This window comes from Tauraco erythrolophus, chromosome 6 (assembly GCF_009769465.1).
Source record: "Tauraco erythrolophus isolate bTauEry1 chromosome 6, bTauEry1.pri, whole genome shotgun sequence".
NCBI classification, from domain to species: Eukaryota; Metazoa; Chordata; class Aves; order Musophagiformes; family Musophagidae; genus Tauraco; species Tauraco erythrolophus.
The window spans coordinates 62,752,645-62,773,192 of NC_141470.1; the positions used below are offsets into that span (position 1 = coordinate 62,752,645).

Sequence of the window (20,548 nt, forward strand, 5' to 3'; positions counted from 1 at the left end):
CTACATGCCCTTGGTAAAAAGTCCCTCTCCAGTTTTCCTGTAGGCCCCCTTTAAGTGCTAGAAGGCTGCAATAAGATCACCCCGGAGCCTTCTCTTCTCCAGGCTGAACAGCCCCAACTCTCTCAGCCTGTCTTCATAGCAGAGGTGCTCCAGCCCTCGGATCATCTTCATGGCCCTCCTCTGGACCTGCTCCAGCAGCTCCATGTCCTTCTTGTGTTGGGGACTCCAGAGCTGAACACAGTATTTCAGGTGGGGTCTCATGAGAGCAGAGAGGCAGAATCACCTCTCTCAACCTGCTGGCCACACGTCTTTTGATGCAGCCCAGGATACGGTTGGTTTTTTGGGCTGCCAGCGCACATTGCCGGCTCATGTTGAGCTTCTCCTCCACCAGCACTCCCAAGTCCTTTTCCTCAGGGCTGCTCTCAATCCATTCTCTGCCCAGCCTATACTTGTGCTTGGGATTGCCCCGACCCACGTGCAGGACCTTGCACTTGGCCTTGTTGAACTTCATGAGATTCTCACAGGCCCACCTCTCCAGCCTGTCCAGGTCCCTCTGGATGGCATCCCTTCCCTCCAGCATGTCCACACCACACAATTTGGTGTCATCTGCAAACTTGCTGAGGGTGCACTCGATCCCACTGTTCATGTCTCCAACAAAGATGTTAAATAGCACTGGCCCCAGTACTGATCCCTGAGGAACACCACTCGTCACTGGCCTCCACTTGGACATTGAACCGTTGACTACAACTCATTGAGTGCGACCATCCATCCAATTCCTTATCCACTGAGTGGTCCATCCATCAAAACCATGTCTTTCCAGTTTAGAGACAAGGATGTCTTGTGGGACAGTATCAAATGCTTTGGATAAGTCCAGGTAGATGATGTCATGTGCTCTTCTCCTATCCATCAATGCTGTAACCTCATCATAGAAGGCCACCAAATTAGTCAGGCAGGATTTGCCCTTAGTGAAGCCATGTTGGCTGTCACCAGTCACCTCCTTATTTTCCATGTGCCTTAGCATAGTCGCCAGGGGATCTGCTCCATGGTCTTACCAGGCACAGAGGCGAGACTGACTGGCCTGTAGTTCCCTGGGTCTTCTTTTTTCCCTTTTTAAAAATAGAGGCTATGTTTCCCCTTTTCCAGTCATTGGGAACTTTACCAGATTGCCACGACTTCTGAAATATGATGGATAGTGGCTTAGCAACTTCATCTGCCAGTTCCCTCAGGACCCGCGGATGCACCTCATCAGGTCCCATGGACTTGTCCACCTTCAGGTTCTTTAGATGGTCTCGAACCTCATCTTCTCCTGCAGTGGGCAGTTCTTCATTCTCCCAGTCCCTGCCTTTGCATTTTGTGACCCACTTTGGAATTGAGAGACAGAAATCAGTGCCTAATAATCTGAAATAAGATCCAAAATATTTTCTCCCAGTGATGCTTCTGTCACTGGTCAGCAAAACTCAGTTCTGGTTTTATTGTAAAGTGGCAGATCCTTACTAATGATTGTCATTGGCTTGATTCAAAGATTCTTGAAGTCAACAGAAAGACTGCAAATGACATCATTGTACGTTGGATCAGGCCCTAATTGCTTCTCATGAATCTGTCTTTGCCCTCAGTGAATCAGAGTTTTATAGCTTTAGCAGCTATGTGCTAGCTAAAACATTTAAAAATCCATTAGTACATTGCTTATTCCCTATGCATGTTTCCTCTCTTCAAAATTGATTCCCTTCAATTTTTTTAACCAAAGAACAGGATGGGTTGAAATTTTTTTGCACAAAGCACTTCTGTTTTTTTTTTTTTGTGGTGATTGTTGAAGAGAGACTTCAGTGAGAAATAAATTTTTTCCTTTGATAGTTATCAATTATCTGAATTAATTTTGTAGCATTTTCATGATCTTTCATCACATTGCCAATTAATGTATTTTCAGCATTCCTTTCTCAGTATTCCAGAGCCCATCTAATAATCTCGGGTTCCCTAAAAGCAAGAATTCAAGAAACAAATTCAGTTATGACTGTGGTTAAAAACACACAAATTGAAATGCAGAAAATCCCATAGAGGCTGGGGGAGAGGGATCCATTATTGATCCCTGGCATTCGTAAATATGTTAAGCAGGTCCTCAGGTGGGTACTGTTGCATAGTCTTGGCCAGGCTGCTCCACTACCATCGGCATTAACCTCAGAAGAGACTTCCTCTCCTGCTGCTACTTTTTCTGACTCCTCCTGCCATGGGGACCTTATAGATCAAAGTTTCCATGCTGAGGCTTCCTCCTGCCCTTGAGCCATGCAGTCCTCAGTGGGAGGGGAAAGAAAGAGGAGGAAATCTTCAAGGATGAGTGAGAGACAGATGTTGGCAGAAACTAAGGTGGAAGCAGCTTATCCAGGGACCACAAGTATTGGGATATCAACAGTTTTGGCTGGTTTTGTTCAGTACTGAAGGGATATCAGGCTTCCTCCCTCCAGCCTTTTCGGTCCCATCTCCTCTTTCCCTTTGCACCATCCAGCCTCAAGCACATTAAGGATAAGGTTGTCCCTGCCTTGAATCCTTTGCAGTAGCATCTTCTCTGTCCTTTGCCTCTCTGTTCAGCTGATGCTCTCTCAGCAAGCACCCGGGGATGAAAGAGGAGTCATGGCACTAGCATTATGCTGTAGTCTCTATTAATTGTGTTTTCTGATTCTTTCCTTACCACGTTTCTCTCCTCGGTCACTTAAATTGTGAACTTCATAGCAGGGCCAGTGTGTTACTTGTGTTACGCAGAGCCTGGCACATTCTGTTGCTTGTTCTCTACTGGAATAAATGCAATTAATATATTGATAAACACACACACACTTTTTTTTTCTCCCCCCGAACCATTGCCCTCTCTTTGACCAAATCTACTGAGCACCTCCATCTTTTTACAAGAGCCCTTTTGTGAAAGGGGCTGTGATTGGGACTTCAGCTGTGGAAAAGGGCTGTTTTGTCATAGAAATAGAGTATCTAGGCAAAAATATGCAGGTATGTTAACATTCAGTGTATTGGGGTGTAGGGTTAATTACTTTGGAAGACAAAGCCTTCATAGGGTGCTTGCGGAAACTGCACCTGTGATTTCTTTAGCAGCAACACCACTAGATATAGATTTTTTTCACATGAATTAAAGGATTCCAGTCTTGTTCTTCATGAAACAGCACTAACTGCGTTTGTACAGGTCCTAGCACAATTAGCTTTTGGGCTGTGACATGCTTTCCTGGCAGCAAATAAATGTCTTTTTCACATTAAAACTAGAGTCTCTATTTGGTGAAATAACACCCTTTGACTCTTGCTTGTGGGCTGCCTTATGCCTGGGAAGGGAGGAGGTCTGTGCAGGTTTTGTTGGTTGGTTTTTTAATCGGGTTTGTGCCTTGGTGAGAGTCATAGCTCTGTGTTTGTAAGGTCACAAACTCAAAAGACCGTACAGAGAGTTCGTGTTCTCACCTGGAAAATAATAACTAAGAGCTGCAGCAAAACGTTTACCTGGTGATAAGAGGTACCCATGGTTAAAATGAGTATCTTTAAGACAGTCTTTGCAGTGAATGCGTTGATTTTGTTAAGCATATGTGCTGCCCAAACCTACATATTCATCCAAAGCTCTTTCTCATTTGAATGTCATATTTAGTTTCTTCAAGCATAATTATGTTCTGCTTTAAAAAAAAAAAAAAGTGTTTTATTCATTACCTAGAAATGCAGTGTCTACCATGGAAGTGCTAAGTATTCAAAATCAAAGCCAAATATTAGAGCCAGCAGACAGACGCCTATTAAGAAATTAAATCAGTTTTAAGCTATTTTCCTCACTCTGATCTGTCATAGAAGGAGGACAGCTTTGATTAACATCTGACTGTGTCACACAAGCAAATTGCCAGACGTTACTCAATGATCATGTTACTGAAGGACCAGAGGATTTAGCAGAAAATGATGCAACTTCTCCGTAGGTCACTGACAGAGTAAGAAAGACAGAGCAAAAAGCCCAGCTCGTGGGCATGGATGGCTGTGAAGAGGCTCTCAGTTTACCCTTAACAATGAAGGAGGAGACGTTTAATCTGGCGTTCTTCAGATTTAAGAAGAATGCAGCTGGGTTTTGTCCCTTGGTGCGGCATGAACCGTGCCTTGCTTAGTGCTCCACACTTTTTACCTGTTTCCAGGTGTTTGGATTTTTTTTTGTATAAGAAACCTGAACAAACTTTATATTACTAAGTGAAAATACGTGAGATAGTTTAGGACCCTTCTGTGGGCTATGCTTTCAACTAAGTAAATATTGGCATATTGTGGTATAAAGCTGTAATAAGCTGTTGGCTTTTTTGTCTCCTGAACACCTGGGGAAGAGAGGAAATGGTGTTTCCAAGAACAGGCAGGAGAAGGGCAGCGAGGAGGAGGAGAATGGGCGCACGCTTGGGAAGAGGTTAATGGACTGTCTGCCAAAAGTGAAAATATCATTGCCTTGGGAGGAGAATCAAGGTCCCCTGAGAAATCGAAGCTATCACCATTAACGTGCCGTTTCCGCCTTGGTGGCTGGTGACAGTGGTGGCAGCACTGCCTGTGCTGCTGGGTGGGGTACGGTGTTTTGGGGAGAGCATGGGTGTCTGGCCTTGGTGCACAAGGGTGAGCTGGAAGGAGGGTTTAGAGCAGTGACAGAGCAGCTAGGAGGAATCAAAGCTGTTCAGAAGAAATTATGCATAAAACCAAGCAACCCTGAGCAACGTTGAGCAGGAGGCAAACTATATTAAGTCCCCCCTTCTTAAATTTTAATCTTGTTTGATGTTGGGTTATTTTCATGTGTTTTCAAACTGGTTTGATCACAGGGTGGCACTTGCTGCTGTGCGACTGCTGCCGCTGTATAGTTGCAGCTCCTTTCCCTTGCATCTGCCCGCTTTCATTTGATGAATTAGTCTTCCAAACACAGCACTCACTAGTTTTCAGGTTTCTAAATTATTTGCAGTGTTGCTGGGCTTTGCTAGGTTAAAACCACTTAAGTTAATAAATCTGGAGAATCACAGTGGTGAATCACACCCATTATCTTTCCACTCTCGTCCTATTCCTGCGTGTTTGGGAAAGCTGTGTCAATTTAGGCATGATATAAAACATTACATGTGATACGCTTTTTAGAAGCAGTTTTTCTTGACAAGATATAACATACGATCTCTGAGTAATGCAATTGAACATCTTAAGAGTTAAAATAAGCATAGTTGTCTTTTTCTAGATTCAGGATATTCCGTCATATTTTAATGCCTGTGAGTTGTGGATTAAAGAATCTAATTATTCACTAATGAGCAGTAATGGTACATATAAACTAAGGGTCACTATCCTATTACAGGCACCTGATGGTTCACTGATAAGCATTTGGTCATTAGATTGACCATAAAATATAGTCAATAATTGAGGTTACTCATAGAGCAGACACCTTATCAGCTTTAGGCATGGTGGGACAGCTTGTCAGTACTCTGTGTACTGATTGTGCTGTGACTGAGCATATGATTAGGGTATTGAAGCAGTCTGTATCTAATGAAACTGCAGGAAAGGCATAGCAATATTAGCACAACCACTAAATGACTAATGTGTTTTTGTTCCAAGCCTCAGACACTTCAATTAGTTCCAATAAACTCTGATCTAGTGTAGCGGTAGGCAGAGAATTCAGATATTTTGTGTACAAGCTTTCATTACACCAGTCAAAATTTGTAACGTTTTGGGGACAGATGAAATCTGTGTGGCTTTGAATGAAAAAATGATGGAAATAATAAAGGCTGTCATTACCATTTTTACTTCATTTTTGTCAGTTTTATTTCTGCATTCTTAAGATTTAGAATACTTTCTAAGACAATGCCTAGTGCCTGATTTAAAAGATGGAGCTGACAGCAGCAATTAGGTGTCTACATATTCTGCTTTAAGATCTATTCATGCGGTTTGTGTAGGCTTGTGCATATAGATCTGAACTTACAATGTGTTCCTTAGCATTTTGTATCATATGGTACATGAGTCAAATAGTCTAGTTCTTGAAGGCTTTTGTGGAGATATTGATTTTACTATTCTTCAAACTGTTGCTGAGAAAATAACCTCAGAACCTATTCTTTTATGATTTTTTTTTTTCTATGAGGGTGCTTTAACTTTCATAAATTATTTAATATGGTGAAGGATGCAAAATGCCTTTTGTCTTTCTGAATTGCTGTTCAGGCTTCTGTGATGCGACCTTGGAAAGTAACCATAGAAACACGTTAAAAGCATCAACCGAAAATCAGTAGTTCAGTTTGACAGTGATGCAAATTCTGTGAAAGAAGATTATGATGTATTAGGAACACTTGAGGCATATATTACTGCTAACCTGTTAAACCTGATTATTCCATGACTATCAGTACTTTCAGAATTTAATGCAGAGGAAAAAAGCACAAAAAAAATTGAAACTTAACTTTTTTTTTTTTAAGTTGCCATGTTTAAGATGTTTCTAGCTAAATCACTTCAGCCTGTCATTCTCTGTCCTGTTAAAAGCAAGAATTATGTTTCTGCTAAGCTCATAATGTAGTTCACCAGTTCTCTGTGTTTAATAGCTGTAAACTTTTGCCCTGTACCCTGCTGGGATGCACTGGTATCCTGGCTTTGTGCGGAGCTGGCACAATTTAAATCTCTTTGACAGATAAAGTAGATAACTGGGTTATGAGTAAGTAGTAGTTCACCAAAAGGTGAAGAAAATGTGTGACTCATTGGATCTTGAGTTAGACTTTTTTGTGCTGACCTGTGGTAGTTCAGCTAGTCTGTGAGGTCGAAACAGGAGTGCTCGCTATCGTTATGGGAAATGGTGGTAAATTCTTAGTGAATGACAGGTCAAGGGAAGAAGCAGAGTCAGTTATTAAAGCTTCCTCATTAAGCACAACCCACGCCCAAGAAATCCTATGTGGAGGTAATGTGGGAAAATTAAATTTGAATTATTTATCTAGGAAAGCAGGGTACCAGCTCTTCCCGATTAAGACCACCTTGCCAGCAGGTACACCCAAAACCCCATTCATGGTATGTCCCTACTTGACAGTGTTGTAGCAGTGTCACAGGAGCTGCGGGGCTCTGCAGGGACATGATGGCTCACTGGCATTAACACAGCTCAACAGCTGCTCTGTGCATCAACCGTTCTTTGCTAAATGCCCAGCAATGCTCTGCTTTCTCTTGCTGCCATTTGATCACTGTTGCAAGCCAGTCAGGAAGGGTGGCTGAGCAATCTGCAGCTGGGAGGAGAGCTACAGATGTGCGGATGAAGTGGAGCATCCAGCTCTTTCAGAGAGAGCCAGGTATATAATTAGCCTTTTCCCCTTAATGAATCCTTCTCCTGAACCTAGTGGGCTGGAGCAGCCTGGTCCCTACAGAGTGTCCTCCCCACCGTGTGATGCTGGAGAGGGAGATGCCTTTCTGGCCCCCTTTTCCTCTCTGCGTGTAGCCAGAGAGAGCAAGAAAGCCGTCAAGCAGATGTGCAAATGGAGACGGGGTGGGTGCCACCAAAGAACTTGCCTTGTCTTGCCGGTGCCACACTGTGGCTTCTGGAATGTTGTTGCCAGCTGTCCCTGGAGAATAAACATAATCCGCATGTCACACGGCACTATGTGGGGACAGGAGATTGGGCAGGGTGTGCAGCGTTGTGCAGTATCTTCTATCATCTTAGGGCAGCTTAAGCTTTTGTGGTTGCTGTGGCAGCATAATACTGCCTATAATTAAGGACCGACAAAACAGTGTATGCTTTAGGTATATCCCATTTCGTGTTAGCCTGTAAGGAGGATAAATTAGAAGATAAGCCTGAGTTTAGTAGACTTTATTCTTGGAAACAGAAATGACTCTCAGGACAGCATGTTTAAGAGCAGAACATCATTACTGGCATCATTGCTAACACTGCATCATACATCTACACAGTGCTTTATCAGCGTATGGTGAGCCAGGCTCCCTGCTATGAAGAACTCGTCCGTGATGACTATGAGACTGATGGGGCAAACAGAGATGAGACACAGAGCTGTAGTTCCACAGAGGGAGGAGGTAAATAAATCAGAGTAGCTGAGAGGAGAGGTAAGATAGAGTTTTGGACATCAGCACTGCTGAGTTAGAACACTGCTGAAAGCAAGAAAAATGTCCCGAAGGCCAATAGATGTGTGATCAGGATATGGCTATTTAATTAGAGCGGGGAGGCACTGAATAATCAGCCAAGGTGGAGAGCTCGTGGTGAGGATTTGAGAGCCTCAAAGGGAAATTGATTGAGAAAGAGAGGGTGATGGTGACTAGATGAAGCAGCATTGGGCATCTAGGAGTCACTCCCTTGGAAGACGAAGCTCCCTGTATAGAAGGTTAGGGATCATGATATTTCAGTATATATTTGATACACCGTTTTTTGGTATACATGGTATTCATTTATGCAGAATGAAGAAAGGAGAGAGGCCTGGTGCCAACCAGGTTGGCAGGAAATAGGAAAAGGAGAAGACAGTGAAAGAGGGGGAAAAATGAATCTGGTGATGTAGGGACCTCATGGTAGAGGTTGGGATTTTGGAGAGGATGTTCTAGATCTTTACTCCAGATTCACAGCAAAAGCAGGATTGAGACACAACAAAACACTTGCAGAGTTTCCTGCTGACCAGATGCTTTAAAGATCTTTTTCATGTGAGGCCACCCCTGGGAAAGGTTGATTTTTCTTTTTTTCTTTTTTTTTTTTTTTTTTTGTCAGCCATGAGTGCCTTGATGGATGATAATACAGGAGGTCCTGAAGCACCAGAGGCAGCCCCCCCCTCCCCCCCCAGGAGACATGGCAACTTTTTGAGCTGCTCTAGGTGGTTCAGAGCAGACTGCTGTTGCAGCGGTTGGGTCTTGGTTTAGCGCTATATTCTGAGATGTTCGTGATGCCCAGGAGGAGGAGCAAAGCAGGATAATTTAAACAGATGTGCTCACAGATATGTCAGAGGGGAGAATTTGTGCCTTCAGAGCTACCCAAGTTTGAATTTATTTGTGGGGGTAAATGATGGTCAGTGGAAGGGATTTTAAAATAGGGAAAAGTCTGAAGTATTTATGGATAATGTTGACTGGAGTTGTGCAGATATTTCTTCTCACTTTGTCCTCTCTCTGATCTTCTGCTTTCCTGAACTTAGAATTTTCTCCCTTAGTTTAAGGATTTTTCATGTGATCCTTTCTATATTTTCTTGTTCATCCATAGCTGAACGCACCTGATTATTCTGTTTTCCTCAATACATGGAATCTCACTGTTGTCTAGCTACCAGAGTCTCTTTTTCTCTTTGGCATCTTCCGTTCTTTCTGCCCTTCCTAGCTTGTCAAGAGGAGCACTCTCCTGCCTCCCTCCCCACCCTAGCCTTCCCAGTCTGTCTGCTTTTTTGGTTCCTGGACTCCTGAACTCCAGTGCTTGCTCCGACCCCGTTATTTGAGGCTTCTCAGCTCGGTAGCAGTGGCAGCTGCGCTGGTGGTTTTGCTTAAGTGGGAATGGAGCATTCCATAGGTAAATTTATAACGGTGACTTTGCTGTGGGGATGTAATTTGACAGTTTGCACCTGTTTTGCAACTTTATTAGTGACTTTCAGACTCTTCCAATTATGTATTTAACTATTTTAATACTTCATTAAGACAGTCAGACTTAGCAGGCAAAATAGTAAAATCAGACTGGTAGTTAATTGAATATTTAGCTCTCGTGGCTGACTTGTAGTCACTCTAATGCTCAGTTTACTGTGTGCAGGATGTGGTTTGCAGGGCAGATGGACTTTCAAGTTACACTGTCTCTATTCTGAGCTAGACTATTTTGCTTGCTTGTGCTCGTGGCAAAATAAGACATCCATGTTATCATTTATAACAAAAATGAAATGTCAAGCCAAAATAATGCACCAGCACTATAGCTGCAGTGCTTGATCAACTACAAGATTCTTCTGAAGGTACTTTTAAATCCTCTGTGAAAGAGCAGTGAATTTTGGCTTTCTAAAACTTCCCTTATCCTTCCTGCTGGAGGATAGAGGATATTTCTTTTGGCAGGACATTCCAAAGAGCTGAGCCAGTACCTCACTCAGGATCAGTTAATGTTGCTTTGCTGGTCATCACAGAGTGACGCTCTTGGGGTTGCTTTCTGCTTTGTTGGGCTTTTCATGTCCTCAGTGATGGAGCTCACTGACTAAGAAGTACTGCCCTGTGAAGTTTTTACTGGGAGGAAATGACTCAGTGGAAGTTAATCAGCATAAAATGAATCTAATCTGAACATTATTAGTAAAGCTAGTTGAAGTCCAGGGCAAGCTTCAGAATATTCTTTGATACTGTGTCTTGAGCAGGTCTTCAGGAGTTGCATATTTCTGCTGAAATTTGAAGTTACCACCTTTGGGTCAGAAATAGTCGAATCTCTCTGTCTGCAGTGATGGGAGGACATGCATCTCACGTTTTCCTGCTAAGTGCTATTATAATGGTGCTGCAATTTCAGCCTACTACACCTCTGAGAAGTATCATTTCAGAACTGATGTCAGTTAAATAAATCACAGGAACGCTGGGCTTTAAGAAGCCCATGTGTCCCCCCTCTGTTTCAAAATACTCATTGTGTGGGCATATGACTTCTGTACTTGGGCAATTTCCACTGCATCATTTAATGCTGTCAGTGACCATTTAACTTGGTAACAGTAGGAATAAGTAAATACCCCCCTGAGAAGTTATTTGCTTGGCAATATAGATGTCAAGCCTTTGACTGAGCATCTGAAATAAAACCCAGTGGAAGCGGGAATAGATCCTCTGTGGATTTTCTAGATGTGCACGAAAACATGGAACTGAGGGAGCTGGAGGTGATGAGAAAGGTATGTCTGTGGGGATGGTGTGTTGGGGCAAAGGAAGGCAACCTGAAAACGTAACCCACCCCAGAGCTTTAATGGTAAACGAGGCTTTACAGTCACAGATGCTAACTTGTATTCAGACTGGTATATGTGATCAGGAATGTGAAAATACTAAATTTCTCACTCGTTCAGTCCCTCTCTTTCCTGTCTGATATTCGCCTGAACCCTAGTGCTTTAGATGAACCCCTTGCTGGCCATGTCCTGCATTTTCTGTCTCACGCTTTCCACTTGCAAATGTGCCTGTTTTTTGCCTGGAGCAGCCTGAATGAGCTTTTGGTATTCATACCAGATTGTTTTTGATGAATAGCATGGAGTGCAACATCCTTTGTAATAAAAATAATTTATGGCCTGGTAAGTCATTTTGATACTGGCTTCTTTCTGTATACCTGATTTCAGGGCAAAAATTTAAGCGATCTATTTAAGTAATTACTTGAATAATGAAGGGTTAGTTAGCACCATTGTTTCTGTTTCATTACTTAGTAGTTTTAAAAATGTTTTTTACTATTTTTTCTTGATAGAATACAAATTAGACTAGAATTTTATTTTCCTCAACCTGACTGTTTCATGAGTCTATGTCTCACTGGCAATAAGTCCAACTTTTTTGCCTAAGGAGTGTGCTCAGATTGATGTGGTTCTGCCTGCTTTATCTCAGTTAGTTCATGAAACAGAGCGAGAAAATACTGCTGGCATTCAGGTAGCTGTATTTTCAATATGTAGCTATCTATGCAGTGTGCAGCCTGGGAACTGACATATTTCTGCATTAGGTGTTGACAGCCTTGCTTACATAAAGATTAACCTACACAGGTTTTCAGCAGTTTGTCATATGGTACAGTTGTAAACAGCAAGTATGAAAGTACAGCAATACGTTCATCTGCTCTTGCTTTGTTTAACATCATTAGTGAACAGAGCTGGAAGTGGTATGTGGCAAGCTGCGGTGTCTAGCTGTTATTCTGATGTGTATATATATAAAAAATTCAGTTGCTGAACCCTGATCCTGGCTGCTGAAGCAATGTTCTTTGGCCAGAAAAGTGTCTTGAATCTGCAAGCTGAGGAGAATACGGAGCTGATGTCACTTAGGACAATTTTGTAGCAGCAACCTCAGAAACTGCTGGTTTGGGAGAGCGAAAAGAATGGTTGGAGTGTAACAATTGGTGCTCGTGAAGATCTGCTCTTTGATGTTTCTTAAACCTGGGGAAAAATTACAGAGAAGAGCTGTGAAAATTCCTTCTTGGGTTCCCGCATGCAAATAGCTTGAATGCTTGAAAATGGGCTTTTTTTTGGTTGCTTCTGTTTCGATAATAGTGTATAGCTGAGAGGAGGGATCAGCTCTTGGGTCTATACAGCATGAGGAAGCTCTTCTGACATCAGGGGTAGTCTACAGGTTTTGCTTAACTTGTCGAATTCCAGAGGTCTATTTGAGTTTATCCCAAATGACTTTGCCTGGTCTTTTGTGTGGTGCATGAATTCGGATGAGTCTCAGCTACTGCTCACCGATGCATTAAGGCTGAATTCTTTACTTTATGAAGATCTGAATAGAGTAGAGAGAAAAACAAGGATGGTCAGAAATCAAGGAAGCATGACCTGTGAGGAAAGGTTGGAAGGATCAGGACTTTTTCATTTGTGAAAAAGAAGACTGAGGTGTGGTAGTGGTCTTCATACAGGTAGCAGCTGCTGCAGCAGAAGGAAGGTCGGTCCTCTGCATGTCTGCTAGGGTGGTGAGGGTAAACAAGGAACATAAGTCTGCCTTGCTGGAATTTATGAGCAACATGAGGTGTGAATTTTCTAACAGTAAGAACAGTTGAAAACTGGAATTGGTTGCCTTGGGAGGCTGTGGACTTGCTTTCATTGGAGGTTTCTAAGAACAAATTGGACAAATATATATTGGAAATGGATTAGATAAAGTCATCCTACCATGGAGCACTGGGAAAATGTAGATAACCTCTTAAAATCCCTTCTGGACTCGTCTTCTCTAATCAACTGTGAGCAGGTGATGTTCCTAATGTGTCAACATAGCTGATTTTTATTTCTGCCTTGCTGATTTTAATAAGAGATAGTAAGAGAAAATTAAGAGGTCACTCAAAGTAAGAGGCTGAAATTCAAGCCTGAATTGCAAGATTATGTGATGTGCAAGAGGCAAGGCATGAACGTAATCTCATATTGGAGATACTTTCTCTCATAATGCTGGCTTGGTAATATCCCCACAATATTAAATGTAGTTTGACATTTTGGAATGTTTCAGAATAATGGTTTTCTACTGAAACTTTATTACCATCACCCATTATAAAAATGCCATTGTTTGAGGCTGTGCATTGTGATCCAGATGAACTAATTATTTATTGAGGAAGTTGAACCACTGAAATAAGGAACATTAATTGTTTGTTCTTCCTGGCAGTGCTTCTCGACAGCTTTGCTGGGACAGCTAAGCAAACAAAGGTTTGGTGCTGTACTTGTGTAATGGTACTAATGTGAGAAAAGCCATTGTATTCTCCTGAAGCTATATATGCATCAAAGGAACCTAGTAAGCTGGTTCTAGGGGGAAGAACAAACTATAGCCTCAAAATTTAAAGTATACTTTGTGAATGACTCCTTGGTCAAAATGTACTGTAGGAATACAGATGATGCAAGTCCTTTCCAAACCTTCATGACAGATTTAGACATTCCCAGTTTTCTGTTTAAAAATTGCTCTTGCTAAGCCAGATTTTATTTTCCGAATTGAATGCCGTTAATGAAAATGGATACCTTGTTTATTTTTAAGTTTGCTCGGGGTTTTGGATAGCAACTGCACTGTTTCATTGTGCTACCTTTCTAATTTTAGAACCACAAATCAAACTAATAGGAATAATAAAAGTAATAATGCCAACCAAGTTTATTCTGTGAGTTGCGGAAGGCTTGGGACGGAGTGCTGGAGGGTGTGTTGTAGGACATCCGTCCATTTGCTGTCTGTATTGACAAGTAATTAAGGAAACAATAACTGGAACTGCAGATACAATGACAGACTGTGACTTTCCCACTGCCTCCTTTGGAGCTGGTTTGCAGTGGGAAATGCTTGGGATATTGGTTATGTGGTGGAGGTCTGATGCCTTGTTGGGCTGGGAACTGGGAAAGTTTGGAGAAGCAGACTGATTCACAGCAGAAGCCTGCATCCAGAATTTTGCAAGCTTTGCAGAGAATTCAAAATCAGGATAAAAATTGCTCCTGTGGTGGCTGTAAAGGTCAAACCAAAACTCTTGAGTAAGTGTACTCTTCAGTAAACACCAAATTTCAGGATATTTAAGGCTTGGACTGTTCAATTCTTTGGCCTTGACTTTCTCGGTGAAGCCCTTAAGCATTCTCACAGTATGGATAATGTCAGTGATCTCTGAAAGATAAGACTGGCTAATAACACTAAAACTGTTAATATGTAATGAGTCACACTGAAATGAATGTGCAGAAGTTTTCTTTTGTTATTTTTGTCAGTGGAGCCTAATAATAGGAAGCAGGACTCCCAGTTCTATTTCTGACTTGTGGTGGTTTGCCTGTAAACCCAGTGTCGATTAAATCTTCTGTATCTCTCTCTCTTTCTCAGTTGACCCGTTTCTCTTGTGTGTCCCAGAGTATATTTCACATCACTCTTTCTTCTGAAGCTTAATAAATGCCACAAAATGTTAAGCAAAATACTTATGAAAGTTTCAAATCTAGTTTTCTTTTTTCATGGAGAAATTATGCCCAGAAGGAACACTGTACTTTAGGGATTTAAATTGTGCCGTTTACTTTCACAGCTATAACGTGCAGAGCGTGTGCAGTGAGTGTAAGCTAGAAGCAGCTTGCAGTACATCAGAATATCTGAAATGTCATGTTAACCACACAGGCAGAATTTAAAATAAAAAATCGTATGGTTCTTTTAACGGGTAGGCTTTGTACCTACTGTTGCTGCACAGTCTTATTCCCTAGGTGCTGAGTATTATGTCATTGATCTGACCATGCTTTTCCTCACAGGTCTCATCCATGCATGGCAGAAAACCTAGTAATCTGTAAATTGTGTGGGGGAAAGAGCAGGTTAGAGACTGTCCCTTGTCATTTGATATTTGAGTGCCCCTGTATGTGCCATATATTAGTTTTATTTTCTACCGTGACACCTAGCTATGAGAAAAGAACTCTCCAGAGCATCTTAAAAGACATCTTCTATTAAAGATGGAAAGAGTTAAGCAGAACGCAGACAGTAGATCTCACAGCCAGAGGTAAAAATAATACACGTGGGTGTCTCTCATGCTTTAATTGGAAGAGAAGCATAAGAATGTGGAGCTTAGTTTCCCTTGCAAGACTTTTTTGTAGAAGAGTGCTTGGTGGAGGCTGAGTGAGAAAAGCAAAGGTAGGTGGAAAGCATACATCTGTGTCAAAGCTGTGACAAAATGCTTGGAAAATACACACTAAAACAAATGACTGTAACGCTTAAGTTTTGCATAGTATACCCTACAGGTCGTAATTTTCCCTATGAGGAAACAGAAGTTGATATTGGATAAGGTCAAACAGCCTACTGTGGTGCTGAAGATGGATGGGAGGGCCTCGTGTGCAAGATTAAATTTGAGAAAAAGAAGGAAATCAGGAAAGGGGTATGGCACCTAATTAGGCTCCTACAGAAAGAGATCTGATATGAGCCCGACTTCTCTCTTTCTGGCGCTAGGTGAAAAGGGCCCAGTTTACAAGAGCTTAGCCTTCCCTGTCTTCATGGGACAAAGTCCCTCTGAAAAAAGGAATTCTGGTGAAAAAAAAGAACTGGAAACTTAGGTGTAAAATCAGTGATGGGTTGTTGGATACGGACTGCAGAAAATCCAGCACTCTGGAGTGTCTCAGAAGTGGGGCCCTGTAAATATATACTCTCATGAATTTTACTGAAGTAAGGAGTTTTGTAAAGTTGGATTTCGTTTAATTTAGTTGAGCCCATGTGCAAACCAGTTGGCCTATATTTTGGCTTAATGAATACTTGTCTGGGATGCCACTAAATGTATTGCTGGTGCTGCAAGAAGTGCATTGATAAGTCCTTATGTGGTGTTCTTTGCCTGGACCAGTCCAGGAGCCCAAGCAAAGCATATGAAGGCTGCTGCCCAGCTGTAGTAGGGGTCTAGTACTTTGTAGTAGTTAAAGAGCTGACTGTACGTTTTGTAGGAGCTGAGGATGACGATGACTTAAATTCATATTCAGAGTCTACAATTTGATAGTGATGTTTTATCTTGCCTAAATTGCCCTATTCTTTCCTTCAGATCCTTAACTTTAGCCTTTTAGGGAAAAAAACCCACATCTACAAAACTCAACAAGCTCAACAAGCTGTTTAATACTGCTGGTACAAGGTGTCTGTTATGTTCTAACTCCAGAAACAACCTTATTTTAATGTTGGGCAAAATAATTCTTGCATTCGAACGCAAAGAGGTTATAATTAAACTTTGCACGCTGCTACCTGAGAAGAGATGCTTTTTAAATGTGAACCACATACATCATTATTAGTGCAGTTGGCCTGTTGCCCATCAAAGCACTGATTATTTTCTACAGCAGCTACTCCAGTTCCTCTGCTTTTTCAGTTTCCTGTTATCTCCCATGGACATCAGCAGTCCCTTTGCCAAATTTCTTAGTAAAATCGTGGCACTCCAGACTCATAGGAAGAGGATCTATCAGCACTATGGCAGTTAATTGCTTTAGCTAGCATATGGCACTGTCCTTTGAACAGTGGAGATGCAGAAAGTGTGTGAATACTGTTGGAAGTAAATCACTTTGAAAGTTATTCTGTCTCGGTGGGGAAGTTAAGACAACTAGTAATGGATTTGATGTCTTCGGTCTGCTTTTTGAAATGGTCCAAAAACTGCATTACTGAGATATTTTGAGAGATGCTATACTTTAAAAAGGCTGACTTTCCTGTTTATTTGCTTATATATTTTGCTTAGCATGGCCTTTTTGGGTGCATTTACTCATTGAGTTGTTAGCACTTAGTTAGGTGCTCGAATACACAATTCCTGAGTAAATTTTGTCCTTTGTATCTCATTGTCTTTCACATATGTTTCCCAGAGGAGCTCCTTCAGACAGATCTATTGAAGGAATAATTATTTCATCAGGATTTAATGTATATCTTGATTGCACTTTAAAGACATTCTCTTGAGGAGTTTTATCATTTCAACAAGGGATCATACCATGTAAACAAGGAAATAAACTTTAGCTTTCATATTAATCAACAAGGTGATTAAATAATAACTACAATTGTTAATTGGTGCTTGGAGATAGAGGGTAATGACTGTCTTGAGTTCGACAATGAGAATACCAACAGGTAGAGACTCTTTTCTGCACAATAAAGCTGCATATAATTTAGGAGGCGTTATGCTTTAAATGTGCAGCTGCAACCATAGTGAAGTTGTGCAACTGTTTGCCTGGTGTCCTATTTCAGGCATATGTTTTCATACTGAATGAGGTATTAGCAAGGGAATTTGAGATTCAGGCAGTTAAATCAGTTCTCATTGACACCAAAACCCTGAGGTTCTGTATAAACCCATGGTTAGAGTGTTTTCCTTCTCTGTGGGACGCAGTTCCTGCTGGTTTCAGGATGTAGCAGGAGTTAAATGCTGCTTCTTTCCTCAGAGGCAAAAGTCCAACTTCTCCCTCACAAGACGATGACTTCTGGCTCTCTGAGTTTGGAACTAGCGCCTCATTTTTTCCATCACCGGAGTCTTTGTCTTGTTCTAAATACTGCAGTGTTCGTAGAGGGAGAAGGAAGCACACAGGGCATCTGCATCTCTAGAAGCTGATAAAGTGAAAAGGTCCAGTAGTTTAACACACAAGTTTGGGAATATAAAGCATAGGACTGGGAATTTTGGAGACCCGTATTGAAAGTTCTGTCCCTCATACTGACTACTTGTCTGATCTTGACTCAAGTGAGTAATTTTGCTGCTCAGACACCACCAGTCCTTTTTATTGTAACTCATTTGAAGCAAATAGTGCTGCTAGAAGAAACCGTGCAGCCCTCCTGCTCTCAGTGTTCATTTTTGCCTCTAATCTACCATAAATACAAGCAAAAGAAGAGTTTCCTTCTCTGGTCAGCTTACGAAGCTGATTCAGCCTGAGGCTGCTTGAGGACTAGATTCGTGGCCAGGTTAGAAGTCTAGATTTACTCTGAATTAGATATGACAGCAAAGCACTGCCTTAGTTTCTCCATATGTCTGTTGCTTATAATGCTTAAAGATGCTAGGGCCAGTTTGATCTCACTGAAAAGTCCTTGGAGATCTCGGGCTGAAAGGCATGATGAAAATAAAAAGTAGCCATTGCATAAAGAGACTTTTTGTGATCGCATGTTTGCAAACTAATTTGTCCAAAATGTCTTTGTGTTGCAAGCATGGACCAGAGCAGTGCTTTGTCCCCAGAAGACCTGTTGGCATCGGAAGCATGGGCTCAGGTTGCCCACAGATGCTGGCAGTGTAACACTTCGCATTTTTGCTGGCTTAACAGTCATTCAAAGTAATGTTAAAAGATAGCATGTTGGATGCTTTTAGAGTATGTGTCTGAGGGTGGGCTATCTACTGACAGTCTCGGGGGCAGATCACACATGTCTTATTCAGGTGGCAAAGCTCTCCTTGGCTTTGACAGAGCTGGGATTTCACCCTCATTGCTACCCCCAGTTGCCCAGCGTGTGCTCACTAACACATGTATTTGTTCTACTTAACTCTGCAGGGTGATTTTTCCCATGTGGGTTTTGATGCAGAGCTGAGTTTCTGGTTTTGTTTCTTGCTATACTGTTCGGTGTTGCTGATGGGGAATAGCAGAAAAACTGATTATGTTCCTATTCTTACTCACAAGGAAGAATGTTACAATTTTAATTGTATGTTTTAATTTTTCCTTCTTCATCTTTTATGTTTTGAAATTCTGCATTTCAAAAGCAAGATCATTATCATTCAGAACATTAAAGCATGTCTTTTTAATAGCTTTCCCTTTTAATGTGAAAGAATGGAATTGAGGAGGAAAAACCAATCTGTCTTGAAGGAAATTCTCTGTTATCTAAGGATTTTCAGCGCAGCCAAGAAGAGAGGATCTTGAGCTCAGCTGACTTGGAGTGTTATTCTCTGCCTTGAGTAACTTGTAGAGTACAAAGAATTACTTTCATAATGTTATCACCAGAAAAGTCCATCTGGTCTTGCCAGTGACAAGGGGATTATTTCAGTTTTTTATTACGTCAGTGGGATTTTACCATTTTAGGATTCAGCTGCCAAGCTGTTGGGGGAAAGAGGGGAAAATTACATTGTAATTGAAACTCTGTTGGGAGAGAAATTAACAGAATATTTTGCCAGTAATTTTTCTACCCATATTTCCTTCTATTAGTCTCCTGATGGTTTATCCGTACGAATTTAAATTAGAACGCTGACTTGATTTGTTAAGCAGGCAGTGATGGCAATGAGCATCTGTTTGTCTGGTCCAGAGTCCCATTAACACCTAGTAACATTGTCCTTTCTTGCTATTACTTTTATACAGAGCAGCACAGAAGCTTAACCTGTCTTCGAAGAGAAAGAAATACCATCCGCCCCTGCCACACACACACGACTTCTCTATTTATGCTACTAACTTTAGTGGCATCCTGCAGCTCTGCCCTCCCCCAGCACCACCATGCCTTCTGAGAGCTGTGTCCAAAATCAAGGACAACCCTGGCATTGGAAAGGTAACTTCGGATTTCGATTTTTTAAAATAGTTTTCTAGATGAAATTTAACAGGGCTGGAAGCTTTCAGCCTAGAACAGAGTTGGATAGGCTCAAGGAAAGGGTCTTGGGATAGACAGAGAGCCACAACTGTTTGAATGTGCCTGAGAGCTGTTATCACCTGTTGACTTTGGAAAAGAGTTGGCAGCTCAGAGCACATTCAGTACTAGAGTGTTGGCTTTCTTGAAGCCAGTAAACATCACTGACAACAACGTCGGCAAAGGGTGTTTTGTTTTTCCCTCTATTAAAGCAAGAGAGAAATTTTCCTTTGGCATCGTTGGTTCAAAACCAATGCACGTAAAGGCTTCAGCTTTGGCAGAAGTAGTCTCTGCATTGCCAGCAAGGCTCAGCCACTGGTGCTGGTGCTGTCTGTCTGCTTGAGGTTAAGGAGATGTGTCGAGGAGGCTTCATTTCCCACTGCTTCATATGTCATTGTAAATCAGGAGTATGGAAATGAAGTAGCAGGAGAGAAATAAATGTGTCTCTAACTTAGGAAATACAGCACCTTTCAGATTGTAAAAGTTGCACTAATTTTATTTAAAATTAATTGCAATACAAGCCAGTTATTTAGAGCTTTATTCTTATGTATGCATAATATATGTAACAAAATATTCTTATTTATGTCTGACTTTAATCACTCACAGCAGAGTCTGAATACTTATTTACATAGGTTATAAGAGATCAGCATTTGAAGATAGAATCGAAGTCTGTAATGTGCACAGGAGAGCTAAAATACGCACCTTGATTAACCCTCCAAATCAGCATTAACGTAAAGAGATTGTCAGCCTAAATACCTGTAGCTGGCACCGTTGCTCAGAGAGAATACTCTGTGTTTCTTAAGTCAGTGAGTTTGTGCTAAATGGAAAACAAAGGAGTAATTTGGGCTATTTTAAGCAGGTGGAATCTCAGAGATGAAAAAGTGGTTTCTTCTGTTTTTCCTGTGTGTTAGGAAAGAGGATATCGTATTAAATGGTGGAATACAGGAAACTTGGCACAGTAATTTAGAGATTCCCAGGTGGAGGGGGC

The 20,548-nt window shown here is 41.5% G+C and overlaps 1 protein-coding gene across 2 annotated transcripts in view; it reads left to right on the plus strand.

Moving 5' to 3' along the window:
- Nucleotides 1–20,548, plus strand: part of KIF26A (kinesin family member 26A) — a 109,532-nt gene that overhangs the window by 60,764 nt on the left and 28,220 nt on the right. For both annotated transcript variants that reach the window (XM_086613379.1, XM_086613380.1), the window contains one exon: nt 19,302–19,485. In XM_086613379.1, coding sequence (XP_086469505.1) covers nt 19,302–19,485 — 184 coding nt within the window. The remainder of the gene's footprint in view (nt 1–19,301; nt 19,486–20,548) is intronic.